This window comes from Salmo salar, chromosome ssa10, assembly GCF_905237065.1.
Source record: "Salmo salar chromosome ssa10, Ssal_v3.1, whole genome shotgun sequence".
Taxonomy (NCBI): domain Eukaryota; kingdom Metazoa; phylum Chordata; class Actinopteri; order Salmoniformes; family Salmonidae; genus Salmo; species Salmo salar.
The window spans coordinates 13398821-13418802 of record NC_059451.1 but is presented as its reverse complement, the minus strand read 5'-3'; the positions used below and the strand labels follow the sequence as shown (position 1 = coordinate 13418802).

The following is a 19982-nucleotide window of genomic DNA, read 5'->3' as shown; positions in this document are numbered from 1 at the left end:
AGTGCAGTTAAAACAGACTGAACAATGTCTATCAACTGGGCTGACATTTTGAAAGCAACTTACCTTGCATTCTCTCTCTCCCCCTTCTCAAAATGCATTGAAGAAGAAAGTCCAAGGTGAGGTACCTCGAGGAGAGAGGATGCGAGGAATTGAGGAAAGATCTAGTAACTAGTTTCTTTTTTCAAGTTCAAGTAGTTTATTTGCCATTTGCAGGTATTAAAAGTAATACATTCATTGGCATTTTTGTTGGAGCTCTCTCATAGTACAGTTCATACCCAAATACAGTAAACATATCACAAATAGAACGTAAATAGAACATCAATCCAATTAAAAGTGCTGAGATCCCTTGCTACTGATCAGAAGGGAAGTGGAGATAGACGTCTCAAACCTTGTGTGGCCGAGCATGCAGAAGACCGCCATGGCATGGTACATAAAACACAACCTACACAATTGGGTACATATCTGGTATATCTTAGCTATTTCAAGACTGATCATTGACCAACGTTCTGGAATGGCTATATTACAATTTCAGTTGCAGACCTTCATTTCAGAAATGTTTCATTGATCTTTGTGTTTCAGTATAGGGTGGAGCACTTTCACCTCACATCCCTCTGAAGGGTGGACACCTCTGACTCAAACTATCCACCCTCCCCACCCACACCTTTAGAGGGTAGTAAATGTCTTACAGCCAGGTTTCATATGCATAGGAACACATTCACATGCATTCAGCCTGCCCCTGAACGTGCAGTGACCTTGTGTATCTGTGGAAAGTTCCAGAAACCTGAGTACTCAGTGAGGGAGCAACAAGGAGGGGGTGGGGGACGACGACGACAACAGAATGAGACCAGTGTAGAGTGTGCATGCTCTGTCTGGTCTGCTCCTGCAGGTAGAGGCTGTACTACTACGGTGCCGCTTACCTCGGCCAAAGACACTAGTGGAGGTGGCATAAACGTGTCAGTCATTGAGAGTCCAGCCATATTGCAAAGATTGGGAGGATTTTTTTTTTGCCAAAATCTATAGTAGGCTATAGTCTTGGGTCACTCTTTGATTACTCTTGGTTCATAATGTTGTGTGCATATGTATGTAATGCTCATTGAGATTTCTTTCTTATATGATTGGAAAACCGTTATTAAAGGGGAAATTCACTCCAAAACACTTCTGGGCCCTTTATAACACTTGCCTGGCTTTATTAAAGGGGAAGTTCACCCCAAAACACTTCCGGGCCCTCATTCCATTCAGTGGAATGTGAGGGTAGCGAAGGCCCTGGTACAGCACAGTCTAGGGTACAGAGAGAAGTCTCGGAGACACATGCTTACTTGTTTTGTAAGTATTAGAACACACACTCTCACACACCAGGTCAGCAGGGCACAGATTCATAATTTGGTGGGTGCTTATATTGGTCCTATTTCACACATGTACAAGCGTGTATTGAAAATATGTTTTTTTGCATATGCTACTCTCTCTAAGAGAACCTCAGAGAGTGGGGTCATTGCCAGGGTCTGCCATTATCAACAGTGACCCTGTAATTAGGGTTAAGTGCCTTGCTCAATGGTACATCAACAGATTTTTCACCTTGTCAGCTCAGCGATTCAAACTAGTGACCTTTCGGTTTCTGGCCCAATACTAGGCTACATGCCGAGATGGGTTAATGTTGCAGTTTATGCTGGCAGTCATATAGCATTGTGGTAAAAAATCTGAGGGCAGCAGGTAGCCTGGTGGTTGAGCATTGGGCCAGTGACTGAAAGGTTCGTGGTTCAAGTCCCTGAGTGACTGGGTGAAAAAAATCTGCTGATGTTCCCTTGAGCAAGACACTTAACCTTACTTCCTCTGGATAAGAGCAGGGGAGGGACTGACTGAGAGGGGGGGAGAGAGCTGCCTCTAACTCCCTCTAACCCTCTGCCTCCCTCATCTCTACTCTATCCTGTGGGACAGAGCAATACGGTAACACGGCGTTGGCTTACAGAGAAACTAAGAGGCCATTAAAGTACATCTGCACAACTGTTAACAGTTGATGGGAATATGTATGGGGTGCCATTTGTGATGCACACTTGAAGGTCTTAGTCCTGGCTAAGTACCTCGTTACAGTAGATTCACTCTTAATTAGTGATGGCTTGTTTGCCAAGTCTTTTACGTCACAAAGAATCTAAGAGCTTGCTGAAATTAGGGAGAAATTAGTAGGCTACTGAATAACCTTTTACTGCAGTGGGTTAAATCAAGGTCACGCATTATTGGTAGTCTGAAACACATGGACATTGAAACAAAAGTATAGACCTCACACACATGGTTATTTATGGCTTAGACACCTGTACCATGTCAGATATAGAGTTGAAATGTATTCCATTTTTAGTTTGCATCCTAATATTACACTTTATGTACATCACCAAAATCTGAAATAGATATATTTTTTTAATAATCTTTATTAATTATGAAATGATGAAAAATATTAATAACATTCCACCCATGTTTTTACAATGGAATTTGACTGTGCTTTTAGATGGTTGAAAACATAGTGATAACACATCAGGAATTCAATTTGAGCTGGTGAATAAAGGCAGTGTGTGTTCGTGTCTGTGTCGCACACGTTTCTTCTAGAGGGAAAGTGAGTGAGCGTCATAGCTATGTCATAACTATGCAGCGTTAAAGATTATCTGAACATCTGTTCCTCCTTTTGAAACTGGGGCGTGGTGGGGAGTTCAGACTAAGTGATTTCATACGAGTGAGAGCAAGCAGCACTTACAACGTAGTATTAGTCAGTGAGTCACTGTCGTCATGTAGTAGGAACCATCATGACTGTGTCTATGTTATTAGATTCAACAACCAGCCCTGAGTAAACAGGAAAATGACATGTTTTATTGCATCCACCAACTGGTCTCTTTCTCTCATGTGTTCTGAATGTCACAGTCTCTAGACTAGGGGAAGGGTTCCATGTTGTTAGATGAGAAACACATTTTTGAAATTACATTTAGAAATCTCATGATTGTTTTTGTAGGTGTCATTGTGGGGTTGTACATGTTTATTTTAGTAAAGACTTCGACTTCCAGTCCAGATGAAGGGTGAAATGGATGTTAGCTTCGCTTTCTTTGTGTTGGCTGGGGGACAGAGACGCAAGCGGCGCAACAATGGTCCCCTTCATGATAACAGAGTTGCCAGTGATTTCTCTGCTGCTGTGCCTGAGAATTATATTATCAGCCCGCCCCCTGGGAGAGAAACCAGCCGCAGGAGGATGCCATATTCTGCTGTGTTTACCTCTGTGAGAGGAATGGGGGGAGAGAGGAGGGGGATGGGGCAACTCCAGCCAGACCAGTGGACCCTTTTTTAAACTAATTTTCACACCGCCGGTTGAAATAGAAGGCCAGCTCCCTCTTGCTTTTACTTTCTCACTTGTCTGGCTTGCACTCTCACTGACACATATCCACTGCTCCCTCAACCCTCTCTCTCTCTCTCCCTCCCTTCCGCTCCCTCCCTCTCTTTATGCCTTGCTCTCTTTTTCTGAAATAGTTATTCATCCACTGTGTTTATGAGTCAGGGAGGGTGGGGACTTGGAGGGCAGCAGTACCAGTCACACTTTGTCAGTTTGCTCTCTCTCTCTCTAACTCACTCCCCCTCTCCCTCCTCTCTTTCTCTTTGTCCCTCCCTCTCTCTCCATATCTCTCCCTCGACTGCTGTCCTGGCCCTTCTCTCCATCAGGACAGGGAGAGCTAGCAAGCTGTCCTCTGCGGTGAACGGGACTTGGCGTCCACACTGGCATCCATTAGCCCGCTCTGAGGAGAACAGGACATTTACCACAGCAACGACGAGGTAAGTCCACCCACTTAGCACAAGATGGAGTACCCAGGAAACTAACCCTAACCCCTCTCTCCCTTTCTCTAATTCTGGCCCACTTGTTGAGCCAATGGTTTTTACCGGTCGGGTTTGTGTCCCTAAGTTGGTTTTCGGTCTTGTAATCACCTCAGGGAATGGCTGTGTCTTAACAGGCTGGGGTAAACACATAGACATTGTTTGGACGTTGTGTGTGTGTGCGGCGGTAGAAAACCCAGTGTGTGTGGGTACAGTAGGTATAGCAGCCCTGCAGACACTCCTGTTAAACAGATGCTGCACTGTGTGTTCGTTCTAATGGGCTCCTCCTTGACTCCCTCTCCCTGTGGACGTTTTTTTTCCTCCTCTCCTCTGCCTCTCCTCTGGGTTTTCAATGTCAATAGTGAAGTCACTGAGAATAGCGTCTGGCCAAGGTTTCGAGATGGCTTATCATCACATGATGGGTCGAGGTTGATACCTTCGTGGAAGTATCTCCTCCATCCATTCTGGAGCAGGCAGTCTCTAAATACCAAAAAGGGGTAAATCAATTGGCTACATTTGTCTATTTGTTTACAGTAAGGTTAGCTGGTTAGCTATTCCTATGTGGTGTTTCCTTCATGGAATTGAGGTAGTGTAGCACATGGACTTTGTGACCCTCTGGTTAAGGTGATTGAATCTGTTGGATGGTCATTTGATTTCCATAGGGGGGCATGTTGTTTTCACTCCACCTCTTATGTGGATATATGTACATTTAAAAAAAATAAGTGTTCAATAAATTGTATTCGTGGAGTGCCATTGTTACAGCTATGGAACAGAAATCATTGGTGTTGGAACCCGGTATAAGATTCTTATTAAACGAAATAAAAATGAATACCCCAACCACCAAAATGCACGGTCAGCAAGATGCATGGTGAAAAGATGAAAACATCAGTAGCCTAAACATCATTACAAGCGCCAAGTCTGCTAGATAATAGTAAAAATCGTCACAAAAGCAATAATGCCATTATGAATATAAGTGTAGATAAGACAGCAGTCAAAAAGTCCATTATCACTTGGAGAATGTCCATTTCACATAGCCTAAACAACAAAAGCTGTTGAGTGCATTGATGATTTTATTTCTTGCTTGATGTGTAGGGCCTACTCCCGCAGTGACGACATGATGTGCTGATAGTAGCCAGTAGAATTCTCACCGGCGTGTTCTATTCCAAACGGTGCCGTCCTCTCTCCAGTCGCACCGTTTCATTTGGTGGTGGCGTGGGCACCTGCTCAGTGCGCACAATTCTGCACATTTTTTTTGCGTTTAGCCCTCAGGTTCAGGTTGAGGTTCAGAATCAGAAGAATTCTCATCAGAGATGTCATAATGATTTTTTTTCTTCCCCACCATCGGAGTTGTTTTCCTTCAGATGTTGTAGCAATGCTAACTCGTGCATGCATTAGTCTTGGTCTTCTTGCCGTTGTAAATTACATACGCTCTCTTGTGTACTCCAAGGAGGCCGGAGTAGAATGATAGAGGACATAACATTTTGAGATTCTAAGAATAGATCAATACATTAGAATGGCCCGCCCTGTTCTTCATTCAAAATTGGTGAACACGTAATTATGCATCGTTCGCTTCCACTCGTTCATCAACTCATCCATTCTTCCCCATCATACTTGAGGCTACTTCATTTATTTTAATCTCTTATTATATGTGTGATATTAGTTTTGGTATAGTTCCGGTTCACTTTCGAGGCAAATATCGGGGTGATTTTCAACTGGGCACGGCCTCTTCAACTATTGGGAGAAGAGGGGGAGCAGGCCCGACTGTCGAGAGAAGGAGGAGCAACGGGGAAAACCATATAAAAAATGTCTACAACAACAGTTCTGTTTGTCATATTAAAATTAGAACAACGTCAGTGTGTATTATAGACTTACATGTATTTAGGAAAAGTCAAGGACAGAGGGTGGCATGACTTTAAAAATGGAAGTTATTAAAAAAATGTAATTCTTGAGCCGTACAAATGACTGCTTTAGCAGTTCTATTGTGGATTTTATAGTAACGACATGCAATTTAACTGTAAATATGTATTAGCCTATCTTTCAATGTGGCATGAACACAACCAGTCATGATGTTTTCATCTGATTGTAAAAAAATAATAATAATAACTTCAAAAAGTAGATTACCTTCACATCTTAGTCCAAAATTGCATCCAATCGACTGAAACAGCGCCCTTCTGTCTTGCAATATGTAGCCTTAAGTGGCGTTTCAAAGCTCAAGAGTTTGTAGTGAGCTCATGTGATTGGTACATCTTGAGGCATTCGTTAGAGATGGCCAGATTGAAGTGATGATGATGTCAGATAAGAACTCAAGGACTACTGTTATCCCGCAACATCGTTTTATAATGAATCGAACAAATGTGATCAGCGTCTCAGTTATCTCGGCTCAACTGCTGCGATACGATTCGATGCTCATAAACTCATTCATTTTCCGTTCTAAATTAAAACCTGCTGCTGGTGGAGCTCCTGAGCTGGGCGTCTCTGAGCTGGATCTGTCTGAGGTGTGTGTGTGTGTGTGTGTGTGTGTGTGCGCGCGTGTGTGTGTTAGCAAACCAAATGCATAGCTGGAGCCCTGAGCTGGATATCATTTATTTGACACATCTTCGTTTTCTTATAGTTATACTTTATTTATAGTTAATCCTGCCGTCTGTATTTCGAAATACCTCGGTATACGGTATAAACGGTATATATCGCCCAAGCCTAACCATCACCCACTAATTAACTTGTCATTTTTGCAGATGAAGTGTTTGAGCCAGAAATGTATCAGTATTTAGCATTTATAAATTAGCTATGACATAGCCAATGAATGTATAAACGCAACTTTGGATTTCACCCCAATCTCAAAACCAACTTCACCCCAATCTCCTCTTGCTTTGGCCATGCAGTGCTTCTCGCAAAAGTGACTGCTGTCCTTGTTGTGAAATTATAAACTTTACCCTGTGTGTCTAAAAAGGACCATATACACTGATTGTTTAAAGCAAAACCAAAATGATTGCTGATTGTGAATCTGAACAATCGAAATAAAATTCATTCAGCAGGTACAGTGCCTTCAGAAAGTGTTCAAACCCCTGAATATTTCCGCATTTAGTTATGTTACAGCATTCATTTCAAATGGATTATGTGATTTTTTTTGTCACTGGCCTACCCACAATACCCCATAATGTCAAAGGGGAATAATGTTTTTAGAAATGTTTACAAATCAATTAAAAATGAAAAGCTGAAATATCTATAGTAAACAGGTGTTCAACCCCTTTGTTATGGCAAGCCTAAATAAGTTCAGGAGTAGAAATGTACAGAAATCATCCCGTATGATGCATTTTGCCTCATATGATGCTGTGTTTTGCATCATATGATGCAAAATGCATCTTACAGGGAGGATTTCTGTATTTTGAAAGTTACATATCTTGAAAACTTGATTGCTGACAAGCAAAACATTTTGAGCTAGGTCAACAATGTGCAAATTAAACAAATACTAAAATATCATTTTTGGGTGGAGTTTTCCTTTAAATCGGCTTAAAAATCTATGGCAAGACTTTAAAATGACTGTCTAGCAATGATCAACAACCAACTTACCCAGAAAGACTCACAGCTTTAATCGATGCAAAAGGTGATTCTAACATGTATTGACTCAGGTGGTTGAATACTTATCTAATCATTCATGTTTTTTCTTTCTTTCTTTTTTTTTTATTACAAATGTTAGACATTTTCTTCCACTTTGACATTACAGAGTTTTTTGTGTAGATCGCTGACAATTTAATCAATTTTAATCCCACTTTGTAACACAACAAAATGTGGAAAAAGTAAAGGGGTGTGGTTAACAGGTAGAAAGAATGTAACATGAGCAAAATAATTGAGTGAAACGGCGATTCACTTGTACCTTAAACATTTGAATCGGGGACCGATGCGTATCGAAGAATGTTACATCCTTATTAGAAAGCCTCTCACTACAAACTGCTCCTCTGTCCACCATACTCAGATCTCTGGCAGTAAATTCCATTCAGTTAGATCCAATTACTCAGTGAGATTTTTAACAACTCACAAGTCTGTCTAGAGTTTGAAGGAACAATAGATTATTACAATAGATTTCCAACAGTTGTCAGAATGTTCACGTGATTACTTAATATGAAAGTGTTTCTCCTCAGAACAAGACAGACGATAGATGAGTTAGAGGCACCGCGATGTGTGCCGGCACCACAGATATGTTGCTCATGCCGACTCAACTCGTTCTCCACAGTTATTCGTGTAAGAGCTTCCTGAAATGTTTGGTCTCTGATATGAATCGGAATGGAAACAACAATCACACCGACACGTGCGCATTCATTCAACAGCCAGGAAGATCCGAGGCCTGCCGATGCACTGTGGACCTGCATACTGTGAACTTTGCCCTATTCACCTGTCGGCGTCCATGACGCTCTGCTTTTCTGCCTGAAACTCATAATAAAATGTGGTTGCGTAAATGCTAACCTCTACTTTAGTTGCAGGCTTTTTCTTGACATTTCCAGGTGGTGTATCCATAATGTGACACGTGCATTAACATTTAGAAGCCTACGTGTCAGATTTCCACTCACATTGCTCAGGAATGTTGTCATGATCACACACGGAATCAAGACAGTAGGAGTTTAACCTGATATCCCCTGCCGTGCCGTTTTAATCGGTGTCCTTGAAGGTATCCAGGTGAACAAAATGTGCAGATGCCATTGGCCACTAGATTGGATCTCGCAAACGGGGCATTCCTTTGCCTCTTCGCTGTGTGCATTTGCTATGCCTTGTGGCTACAGTTACTGGTACTCCTCACCTTTACCAGGGTTCAAGAGATGTACAGTACAGATAACCTAATGCCAGTGACCTTTGCATACAGGTTTGTTTGCAGTTCAGATGATTAAAGTCCATACCTTTTACAGAAAGCTCTGTTGGTCTGAAAATGGCTGGCTGCTGACATCAAGTTCTTTCCCACTGCGTACAGATATCAGTTCAACGTCTAGTTTTGATTTACATTTGGTTGAGTTGTCAACAAACTTGAATTCAACCTGAAATAAACAAATGTCACCATGTCATTGGATTTAGGTCAAAAGTTGGGTGAAAAAAAGACAATTCCCTTACGCCAATGACTTTTTTGAAATCCAATCGGTTTTCCATGTTGATTCAACGTCATCGCGTGTTTTAAAAAAGTTGGAACGCCGTGTAAACAACGTTGATTCAACCAGTTTTTGCCCAGTGGGTTGTCACTGTCAAAAGGAAAAGAACAAGACACTGGATTTTCCTCATGATAGAGTACAGATGCTGAAACAGATTAAAGGGAATGGCTTGCTATTCAACACCTTTCAGAATAGTGCATACTTAAGCTAGTTCCCTTAACCTAGTGTTGACAAACTTTTGTTTGTCATAGGTTCAATTTAAGTAGGTCACAGGTCGTCATTTACACCACTTGAATAAATCTGAATCATGTCGGGCAAAGTTTCAAACGGTGTGGAAGTGCATGAACGGGTAACTGTTGACATGTACACGCAAAAAAAGTTTGTGTGTTTGCCACCCTCAACAAAGCACTTACCTTAAGTTGTCCCCCTTGAAAACCAGTGTTGTTTGACATTCTTGCTGTATTAAAGACCTCCAGCCTAGTGTTTGGTTTATTGAAAGGGCTTTCCGTGAGCATACCAGCGGATGGGAGCTGAGCGAGAAGACCTTCCACTTGGACTATTGTTGTATTTATGTAGGGTCCCTCTGATTCAACTGTGTACACTTTGACAATGTTTTCTATACTGTTCTCTGTATGCTCAGACATTACTGTTTGATTCAGTCCATGATGATTCTGTACTGTGTATTTTTGCTGTATGGTAAGACACTTTTCTATACTCTCCGCAATGTCTTTTTTTGGTCCTGATATCCCTCTCATTTGGCCTCAAACTCTCCCACTGCACACTCTAGTAGACGTAGTGTATCATTACCTTTAATGGTGTTGTTTGAGCGTGGACTAGACTGTACTCCAAGTGCAGGGAGAGGGCAGTGTAGGTTGCTCTGAACAATGGATCCCTATTTCTCAATAGTGTAGTGAGATGGGACCGCACCCACACATCCCAGCTGTTGACCAATAACATTGACTGCTCACCCTATATGGAATAGGCCTAGAGAGCTTTTGTCAAGAACAGAAATAGGGTAGACCAGGTTTGGTTGTCTCATGGGTTGGTTGTCACAGTGCTTATTACTTAAAATCCTGGGGGGGGCTGTGTAATAATTTCCAATATAAAAATGTGTCCTCTATAGCAGAGGTCATCCATGTGGCCAATTAAGGTCAGGATCACAAAACATTGAGGTGAGAGTAATATTTGTATTTTTCATCGGCGAAAGTATATATTCATATGCTTGTTATTTCTTTCATAAATCGTTGTACGATGGGGGTATCCATGAACAATTACTTTTATTGAAAGGTGGAAAGGGAGAGCTTTATTTCAAGCTTATTTGTGAGTTCCTAGGTCAAGCCATGTGGTAACTAGCATCTTAATTAGCATTGATGTCAGGGTTGCTTGTCACAATCTGACAATCATCCCCATTGTAACAATGTACCCAGTAAGCTAAATGACAATGAAAAGTCGTCTATGTTTCACAAGTTTGGACAGCACAGTACAGCACAGTTTAATTCAGTAGAGTACAGTACAGTAGCGCAAAGTAGAGTACAGTATATTAGAGTAAAGTGCAGTTTAATTCAGTATAGTAGAGTACAGTACATTAGAGTACTGTACAGTAGAGTTTAATTAAGTATACAATACAGTCAGCATGGGTGGCGCGGGGGTCCCCACCAAAAAAGTATTAATATATTTTTAAAGGAATTCAGTCCAGCTTTAAACTGTCTTGAAAGTTGTAATAGTAGAATGCACAAGGTGACATTTGTAAATTGGGTAGTGCATCATCAGTTTTCCTCTTGTCATGTCAGTCATTACATACCTTAAAGAGCTATTTACAACTTGTCAGAAATATCCAGATCAACTTTCCAATGAGTCGCTCAAATGTTACATGTATACACATTAGACATCAAATCAAATCAAAGTTTATTTGTCACGCGCGCCGAATACAACACATGTAGATCTTACAGTGAAATGCTTACTTACAGGCTCTAACCAATAGTGCAAGAAAGGTATTAGATGAACAATAGGTAGGTAAAGAAATAAAACAACAGTAAATAGGCAGGCTATATACAGTAGCAAGGCTATAAAAGTAGCGAGGCTACATACAGACACCGGTTAGTCAGGCTGATTTGAGGTAGTATGTACATGTAGATATGGTTAAAGTGACTATGCATATATGATGAATAGAGAGTAGCAGTAGCGTAAAAGAGGGGTTGGCGGGTGGTGGGTGGTGGGACACAATGCAGATAGCCCGGTTAGCCAATGTGCGGGAGCACTGGTTGGTCGGTCCAATTGAGGTAGTATGTACATGAATAGTTACATGGGGGGGGAACACAATGCAAATAGTCCGAGTAGCCATTTGATTACCTGTTCAGAAGTCTTATGGCTTGGGGGTAAAAACTGCTGAGAAGCCTTTCTGTCCTAGACTTGGCACTCCGGTACCGCTTGCCATGCGGTAGTAGAGAGAACAGTCTATGACTGGGGTGGCTGGGGTCTTTGAACATTTTTAGGGCCTTTCTCTGACACCGCCTGGTGTAGAGGTCCTGGATGGCAGGCAGCTTTGCCCCAGTGATGTACTGGGCTGTACGCACTACCTTCTGTAGTGCCTTGCGGTCAGAGGCCGAGCAATTGCCATCCCAGGGAGTGATGCAACCAGTCAGGATGCTCTCGATGTTGCAGCTGTAGAACCGTTTGAGGATCTCAGGACCCATGCCAAATCTTTTTAGTTTCCTGAGGGGGAATAGGCTTTGTCGTGCCCTCTTCACGACTGTCTTGATGTGTTTAGACCATTCTAGTTTGTTGTTGATGTGGACACCAAGGAACTTGAAGCTCTCAACCTGCTCCACTACAGCCCCTGTAGTCCACAATCATCTCCTTAGCTTGGTTACGTTGAGGGATAGGTTGTTATTCTGGCACCACCCGGCCAGGTCTCTGACATGACAAAATGTAAAGAATTGCAAGAAAATTAGCGTAAAAACTGCTGAAATTTCTTTGCATCACATGACAAAATGTGAACACGAGATCTTCCCCAATGCTGGAAGGGGGGCCCCAAGTGAAACAGTTTGGAAACCCTGCTCTACCCTGCTGTGCTATACTCTACTCTACTCTACTGCACTGAACCATATTCTACAGTACTGAACTAAAGTCTACTTTACTGTACTGAATACACTCTACTTTTCTTTACTGTTCTGTACTGTACTGTACTCACTATATACTGTGCTGTCCAAACTTGTGAAACATCGATGTCTATGATTGGTTCAGACCTGCTTGACAAAACTGAGACATGAAACTCTGTCTGAAAGTCAGCAACATTCACACACACACACGCACATGCACACACGCACAAACCTCTTCATATTTCAAAAAACATTCCTTGTTTTCAACAAAATAAATGATTAAAACAAATGTTTACAGTTTTACTTTTTTCACTTTATCTACATATTTCATTTTCATCCAAATATCAGATGTTTACTGTTTGTTTGATTAAAATACTTGTAGTTTGGTAGATTATAAAAGTTGCAGGTCACTTAGTTCAATCGAATTTTCCTTATAAACCTGAGGTAAAACCATCACACCTGTGTTATGCTGCTTGTTTCCAGAGATAACATGTCTTCAAATAAGCCTGTTTGATCTCCCTTCTTCAGTCAGTGTAGTTATGTCTGCACCTTGATCTCTTGAGACCGGTCTAGAACAAATTGAAACATCAAAGACTGTCGCCTTTGCCTTCTCTCTCTCTCACGGCCGGGGGTCATTTGGGGAGAGCAGAGAGCAGAGAGGGAGAGTTTGTGTTTTGCCGTTGTTCTGTGTTCTGTGTTCTGGCCTGGTTCCTGTACTTGGCAGTCCCAAACTGAGGCGAGGGCTGCCTCTGTGCTGTGGGATGCTCGTCTGTCTCCTGTAGCCCCTCCCCTCTACTGTCAGGCCATGTCTGCCGAGGGGCAGGGACAGGGGAAAGGCATGCTGGGATGTGAGGGGCAGAGTGTGGAATGCTGGGTCATTGACGACAACCCGTTTGGGTCAGTGATGCTGGTTCAGAAGCAGAGCACTCTGCTGCTGAACAAGGACTATCAACTGCAGCACACACATTTCCTTTCTAATTCTCTCATGTCATGAAGCCAAATAAAATACCAGCTGTAAAGGGATGCCATAGTAATGCTATGCTATGACGTTCTATTGTATTTTATGTTTTGGGGAGTAACAAGGATTGATGGTTTTGGGTAATTACAAAATTATTAATTTGATGCAGGCGCTCAGATATGTTTAATACCGTAAATGATGTTTGGGTAAGGACACTGTAATGACATTGTAAAGTCAGTAAATTAAGGTATTGCAATAGCATAGCATATACAGTGCATTTGGAAAGTTTTCAGACACCTTGACTTTTACAGCCTTATTCTAAAATGGAAGAAATTGTTTTTTTCGTCTCAACAATAACCCATAATGACAAAGCAAAAGCAGTTTTTTAGTAATTTTTGCAAATGTATTTAAAATAAAAAACAGAAATATCACATTTACATAAGTATTCAGACCCTTTACTCAGTACTTTGTTGAAGCACCTTTGGGAGAAATTACAGCCTCGAGTCTTCTTGGGTATGACGCTACAAGCTTGGCACACCTGTATTTGGGGAGTTTCTCCCATTCTTCTCTGCAGATCTCAAGCTCTGTCAGGTTGGACGGTGAATGTCGCTGCACAATTATTTTCAGGTCTCTCCAGAGATGTTCGATCGGGTTCAAGTCTGGGCTCTGGCTGGGCCACTCAAGGACATTTAGAAACTTGTCCCAAAGCCACTCCTGTGTTGTCTTGGCTGTGTGCTTAGGGTCACTGTCCTGTTGGAAGGTAAACCTTTGCCACAGTCTGAGGTCCTGAGCACTCTGGAGCAGGTTTTCATCAAGGATTTCTCTGTACTTTGCTCTGTTCATCCTCCCCTCGATCCTGACTAGTCTCCCAGTCCCTGCTGCTGAAAAACATCCCCGCAGCATGATGCTGCCACCACCATGCTTCACTGTAGGGATTGTGCCATGTTTCCACCAGACGTGATGCTTGGCATTCAGGCCAAAGAGTTCAGTCTTGGTTTCATCAGACCAGAGAATCTTGTTTCTCATGGTCTGAGAGTACTTCAGGTGCCTTTTGGCTAACTCCAAGCGGGCTGTCATGTGCCTTTACTGAGGAGTGGCTTCCGTCTGTCCACTCTACCATAAAGGCCTGATTGGTGGAGTGCTGCAGAGATGGTTGTCCTTCTGGAATGTTCTCCCATCTCCACAGAGGAACTCTGGAGCTCTATCAGACTGACCATTGGGTTCTTGGTTACCTCCCTGACCAAGGCCTTTCTCCCCCGATTGCACAGTTTGGCCAGGCGGCCACCTCTAGGAAGAGTCTTGGTGGTTCCAAACTTCTTCCATTTAAGAATGATAGAGGCCACTGTGTTCTTGGGGACCTTCAATGCTGTAAACATGTGTTGGTACCCTTCCCCAGATCTGTGCCTCGATACAATCCTATCTCAGCGCTCCTTCGACCTCATGGCTTGGTTTTTGTTCATACATGCACTGTCAACTGTGGGTCATTATATAGACTGGTGTGTGCCTTTCTAAATCATGTCCAATCAATAGAATTGACCACAGGTGGTCTCCAATCAAGTTGTAAACACATCTCAAGGACGATCAATGGAAACAGGATGCACCTGAGCTCAATTTTTGAGTCTCATAGCAAAGGGACTGAAAACTTATGTAAATAAGTTATTTTTGATTTTTATTTGTAATACATTTGCAAAAATGTATTAAAGCCTTATTCTAAAATGTATTAAATAAATACAAATGTCCTCATCAATCTACACACAATACCCCATAATGACATATGGGGTACTGTGTGTAGATTGATGAGGACATTTTTATTTATTTAATACATTTTAGAATAAGGCTGTAACATAACAAAATGTGGAAAAGGTCAAGGAGTCTGAATACTTTCGGAATGCCCTGTAAATCAATACATAAGCGTATTGCAGTAGCATATTACACTTACCTCTATATACAGTATAACGTATTTGCTAAGTGTAGTAGCTATTATTAAAATGACATAATGACTTATCTATTTGCTTTTCCACAGGTGATTGTGTAGTGGTACCACAGGGGGAAGCTAGTCAAAATGCTTCAGGACATTGGTGCTAGAGCCATGGAGGTCTACGAATTCCTCTTGAAGGGAACAGGTGAGGTATTTTTCGACATAGTTAATTACCTGACTGTACCCCTGCTTTGTGTACTTTGAAAGCGCTAACTGACATATTGCTCATAGACCTGTTTTGTAGTGTATTTTCACAACTCTGAGAATATTCTGTTTCTCAGACCCGCGATTGTGGGGCTACCCACTCATGCAGAGTCCGGTGAACATGACGGCCATCTTGCTGACCTACATCTTCTTCGTGCTAGTCGCTGGGCCTCGCTTCATGGCCAACCGCAAGCCCTTCCAGCTCAAGGAGGCCATGATCGCCTACAACTTTACCATGGTGGCGATGTCAACCTTTATTGTCTATGAGGTGAGACACTGTGAAGCAAAGCTCTTGTCTCTCCAAGATCAGGTTCTTGATTGGTTCTTTTGAGAGGCATCGCAACAGCACTTGGAGCTAGTCTTTCTCTGGCAGTATATTGGGTGTTTGGTATGTGGCAGCTCTATCTAAATGGGTCATTCGCCTCCTTGGCCAGATTATGTTGGATAATTAGAACACTAGCTAAATTACTATTGCCAAGATGAGGCAAAGAGGTAAATAAGATTTGAGATTTACATAAAGACGACCGATATACTTCCATATAATCAATATTCACAAAGCTTATGTCAATAACAGTATGGGTTCTTTCCAATCTACCAATCCAGTTTGACTACCGGTAGCTACAGTATGTCTAAACTGACTTTGTCCTCTTGTGTTCTTAGTTCTTGATGTCTGGCTGGGCCACAACATACACATGGAGATGTGACGCAATTGATTACTCAGACAGCCCCCAAGGCCTTAGAGTAAGTGTTGAATCTTCGCCTCACACATGGGTTCCCCGTGATGGTCATGAGATGCATCTTCTTTGAAAGAAAGTATGCATGACAAGGTCAACATTCTTACAATATTCCTACTGATCCATTGTATCAATACTATCTTTAGACTAGGCTGTTTTGTCCAAATTCTCACCTTTTCATGTTTTGTTCCCCTCACTAGATGGTTCGAGTGGCCTGGTTATTCTTGTTCTCCAAATTCATTGAGCTCTTGGACACGGTAAGACTTCAGATTATTTCCCTTAGATTTGGTGTCTCTCCCTCTGTTCACATTGAGGTGATCATCGCTGTATTTGACCTTCCACTCTTTGGGTCAGGTGTTCTTCGTTCTGAGGAAGAAACATGGCCAGATCACCTTCCTGCACGTCTTCCACCACTCCTTCATGCCCTGGACCTGGTGGTGGGGCGTCAGCTTCGCTCCCGGTCAGTCCACACTACTGCCTGGCCTTCTACGAGTCAACTGGAATACTAGTTCAACTTTTGACATTTAAAAAAGAAAACATTTATCGTCATGTTACCGCCTGGTATTGTAATACTGGGTGTGTGAAATGTTGGGAAGACAATTCCACTTGAAGTAGACAAACTATTGGAGGAAATTGAGCCTTTTCAATTAAAGTGTAGTAGTCCAAAGGTTCATGCCTTCTAAAATTGTGTTTGTGTTACCCGTGATGACATGCTTACCCCAGAAGGAATCCCGAAACAAAATAAATGACTGTCATGTATTAGCTGTTAATACAGACCACAAACTGCTCATCACCCATTCATTCATGAATTTAAAGAAACTCTTAGTAGAAAGGTATTTTGTTGGTGGATCCAGTGGAATGTGGGCAGGGTTGGTTTGAAGTGTTCTGTGTGTTTTACCCCAGGGGGAATGGGCTCTTTCCATGCCATGGTGAATTCCATCGTCCACATCATCATGTACTCCTACTACGGCCTGTCTGCGGCTGGACCACAATTCCAGAAGTTCCTCTGGTGGAAGAAGTACATGACCGCCATCCAGCTGGTATGTTTTTGTTCGTTTGAACAGATGTATATGGCTTTGTCATTTCCAGTATGGATTTGTACTATCAGTAGTTTGCTATTGCCAGGTCTTCGTGGCCATTTTGTTTTTAGTTGTTTCTCTAAAAGTTTATCTTTACTAGATTTTTGTGGGGACTGTTGTAGATGCAGAATACTAAAGTAGTAAATACCATTGTTCATCAGTGCAAGCACTGTGCCACTTCAGAACATCCATCCCCATATATGTATTGTTCCTCATCATTCCACCAACTCTATCCAACAGGTTCAGTTTGTGATGGTGTCCCTTCACGCCACCCAGTATTACTTCATGAAGAGCTGTGACTACCAGGTCCCCCTGTTCATCCACCTCATCTGGATGTATGGCACCTTCTTCTTTGTGCTCTTCTCCAACTTCTGGTACCAGGCTTACGTAAAGGGCAAGAGGTTGCCCAAGCAGGATACCAAGCCCAGCCTCAATGGCAAGGCCAACGGGACCACCTTGGTCGCCAATGGTAAATACCATGAGAACAGTACCAGCAATGGCACCAGCAACAGTTCCAGTCACCACAAAAATGGCAGTGCCCATGCGGGCAAGATGAAGAAGTCCTAGGATCTTCGGAAAAGAACACCCAAGACGCATGAACATGAGATCCCGCACAAACTACCATGGATTCCAAAGAATGTTTTGGTTATGTTTATTTTCTGATCGTTAAGTTTTATTCCGCACAACAACCCGGGGAAATGACGTGGTCAATGATTTCCTCAGTTGGGGCCCCACATTAACCGTTTTTTTCTTTATACTGGGAAACTAACTATGGAACACAATGTATGAAGAGAAGACATGTTATTATGACCTAATGTTATCTTCACTGATGTTGCCAATGAAGACAGTTCCCATGAAAGGTTACATACTGTACGTACATGTGCGCACAAACACTCCTACACCCACTACTCACCTGTCGCCATCCGATCATGTCCCTCTGACCCCCTGTGGACAGATGACACTGTACAGTTTCTATCATCAAACCTGAACACACCTTTGTAAATAGTTTTACTGTCAAAAACAACTAATGATATTGGTATGCTTTAGAATTTTGTTACTTTATCTATGTTAAATTAAATACCAATAAATTACATTTTAAGTAACTGGTCTTACTGGTGGAAATGTTAATGACAATTTGAACCTTCGTTGAATAGTGTAGCTCTTAAACAGACCCAAAGGTTGACAGCGTTCCAAAAACCTATTACACGCAAGTTTAGTTGACACATTTCAGTCTGCATTAAAAACGCATTATGGCTATGAGAGCTGTGAAAGCCTTCCCTGAAGATCAGTGATTGACAATGTCCAAGTACTTTGAATAATGGTTAACCAATGGCCTCGTCTCTGTAGTGGGTCTCTCTTCCCTTCTGTCCTCAGAAAAAGTTTAATAGTGCAACTTTTGCCCAGGAATATATTTGTACAACTCATTTGTTTTCTTACGTATTTTGTATTAATATTTATAATGGTTCCCCATTTGCTGCTGCCAAGCTAGGGTGTCCGGCAAAATTAAGGCAGTTATACAATTTTAAAAACATTACAATACATTCATTACAGAATTCACAATACACTAAGTGTGTGCCCTCAGACGAATACTCCACTACCACATATCTACAATGCAAAATCCATGTGTACGTATGAGTATAGTGCGTATGTTATCATGTGTTTCAATGTATTACTTCACACTCACTGCTGTTCCATAAGGTGTATTTTTACCTGCTTTTTAAATCTGATTCCTCTGCTTGCATCAGTTACCTGATGTGGAATAGACTTCCATCTAGTAATGGCTCTATGTAGTACTGCGCGCCTCCCATAGTCTGTTCTGGACTTGGGGACTGTGAAGAGACCTCTGGTGGCATGTCTTGTGGGGTATGCATGGGTGTCCGAGCTGGGTGCCAGTATTTTAAACAGACAGCTCGGTAACTTCAGCTTGTCAACAACTCTTACAAAAACAAGTAAGGAGGAAGTCAGTCTCTCTTCCACTTTTAGCCATGAGAGTTTGACATTAATGTTAGCTCTCCATGTACTTTTAAGGGGCAGACGTGCTGCCCTGTTCTGAGCCAACTGCAATTTTCCCAAGTCCCTCTTTGTGGCACACAGCTGAACAGTAGTCCAGGTGAGACAAAACCAGGGCCTGTAGGACCTGCCTTATTGATAGTGTTTTTAAGAAGGCAGAGCAGCGCTTTATTATGGACAGACTTCTACCCATCTTAGCTACTGTTGTATCAATATGTTTTGACCATGACAGTTTACAGTCCAGGGTTAGTCCAAGCAGTTTAGTCACCTCACCTTGCTCAATTTCCACATTATTCATTACAAGGTTTGAGGTTTGGGGTTTAGTGAATGATTTGTCCCAAATACAATGCTTTTAGATTTATAAATATTTAGGACTAACTTATTCCTTGCTACCCATTCCAAAATTAAATGCAGCTCTTTGTTAAGTGTTTCGGTAATTTCAGTTGTTGTAGTAGCTGACGTGTATAGTGTTGAGTTATCCGCATACGTAGACACACTGGCCTTACTCAAAGCAAATATTCTTTACATCATCAACATAGGAATCACTACAAAACTTATTGTATGACCTCTTATACACTATATTAGGCCCAGCCTTTGGAACTTTGGTTTTCCTAGATATGGCTATTATATTGTGATCACTACATCCTATGGATTTGGATACTGCTTTAAAGCAAATTTCTGCAGCATTAGCAAAGATGTGATCAATACATGTTGATGATTTCATTCCTGTGCTGTTTTTAAATACCCTGGTAGGTTGACTGATAACCTGAACCAGGTTGCAGGCACTGGTTACAGTTTGAAGTTTTTTCTTGAGTGGGCAGCTTGATGACAGCATGTCAATATTTAAATCACCCAAAAAATAGAGTTCTATGTTGATATCACATACATTATCAAGCATTTCACACATAATTTTACCTGTACAGTGTCAGGTCTTATAAATGTGTCCTGTTAATTA

At 41.9% G+C, this 19982-nt stretch overlaps 1 protein-coding gene and 1 long non-coding RNA gene across 3 annotated transcripts; one reads left to right on the top strand and one right to left on the bottom strand.

Annotated features, from left to right (window-relative positions):
* Positions 1 to 3503: 3503 nt before the first annotated feature.
* elov7 (Elongation of very long chain fatty acids protein 7) lies at positions 3504 to 18120 on the top strand. 2 transcript variants are annotated; one of them, XM_014215721.2, is made up of 8 exons: positions 3504 to 3798; positions 15046 to 15145; positions 15282 to 15472; positions 15865 to 15945; positions 16139 to 16195; positions 16293 to 16398; positions 16842 to 16978; positions 17258 to 18120. In XM_014215721.2, the coding sequence occupies exons 2-8, from the start codon at positions 15085 to 15087 to the stop codon at positions 17582 to 17584; spliced, it is 960 nt and encodes a 319-aa protein (XP_014071196.1). In that variant the 5' UTR covers positions 3504 to 3798; positions 15046 to 15084; the 3' UTR covers positions 17585 to 18120. The 2 variants fall into 2 exon arrangements, with proteins under 2 accessions (XP_014071196.1, NP_001133862.1); NM_001140390.1 differs by having other exon boundaries at positions 3537 to 3798; positions 16139 to 16978.
* LOC106613546 (uncharacterized) lies at positions 4623 to 6932 on the bottom strand. Its single transcript, XR_001330516.2, has 2 exons — positions 5959 to 6932; positions 4623 to 5598 (listed from the first exon to the last, which is right to left on the bottom strand). It is a non-coding gene; the product is annotated as an uncharacterized lncRNA (long non-coding RNA).
* Positions 18121 to 19982: the final 1862 nt, after the last annotated feature.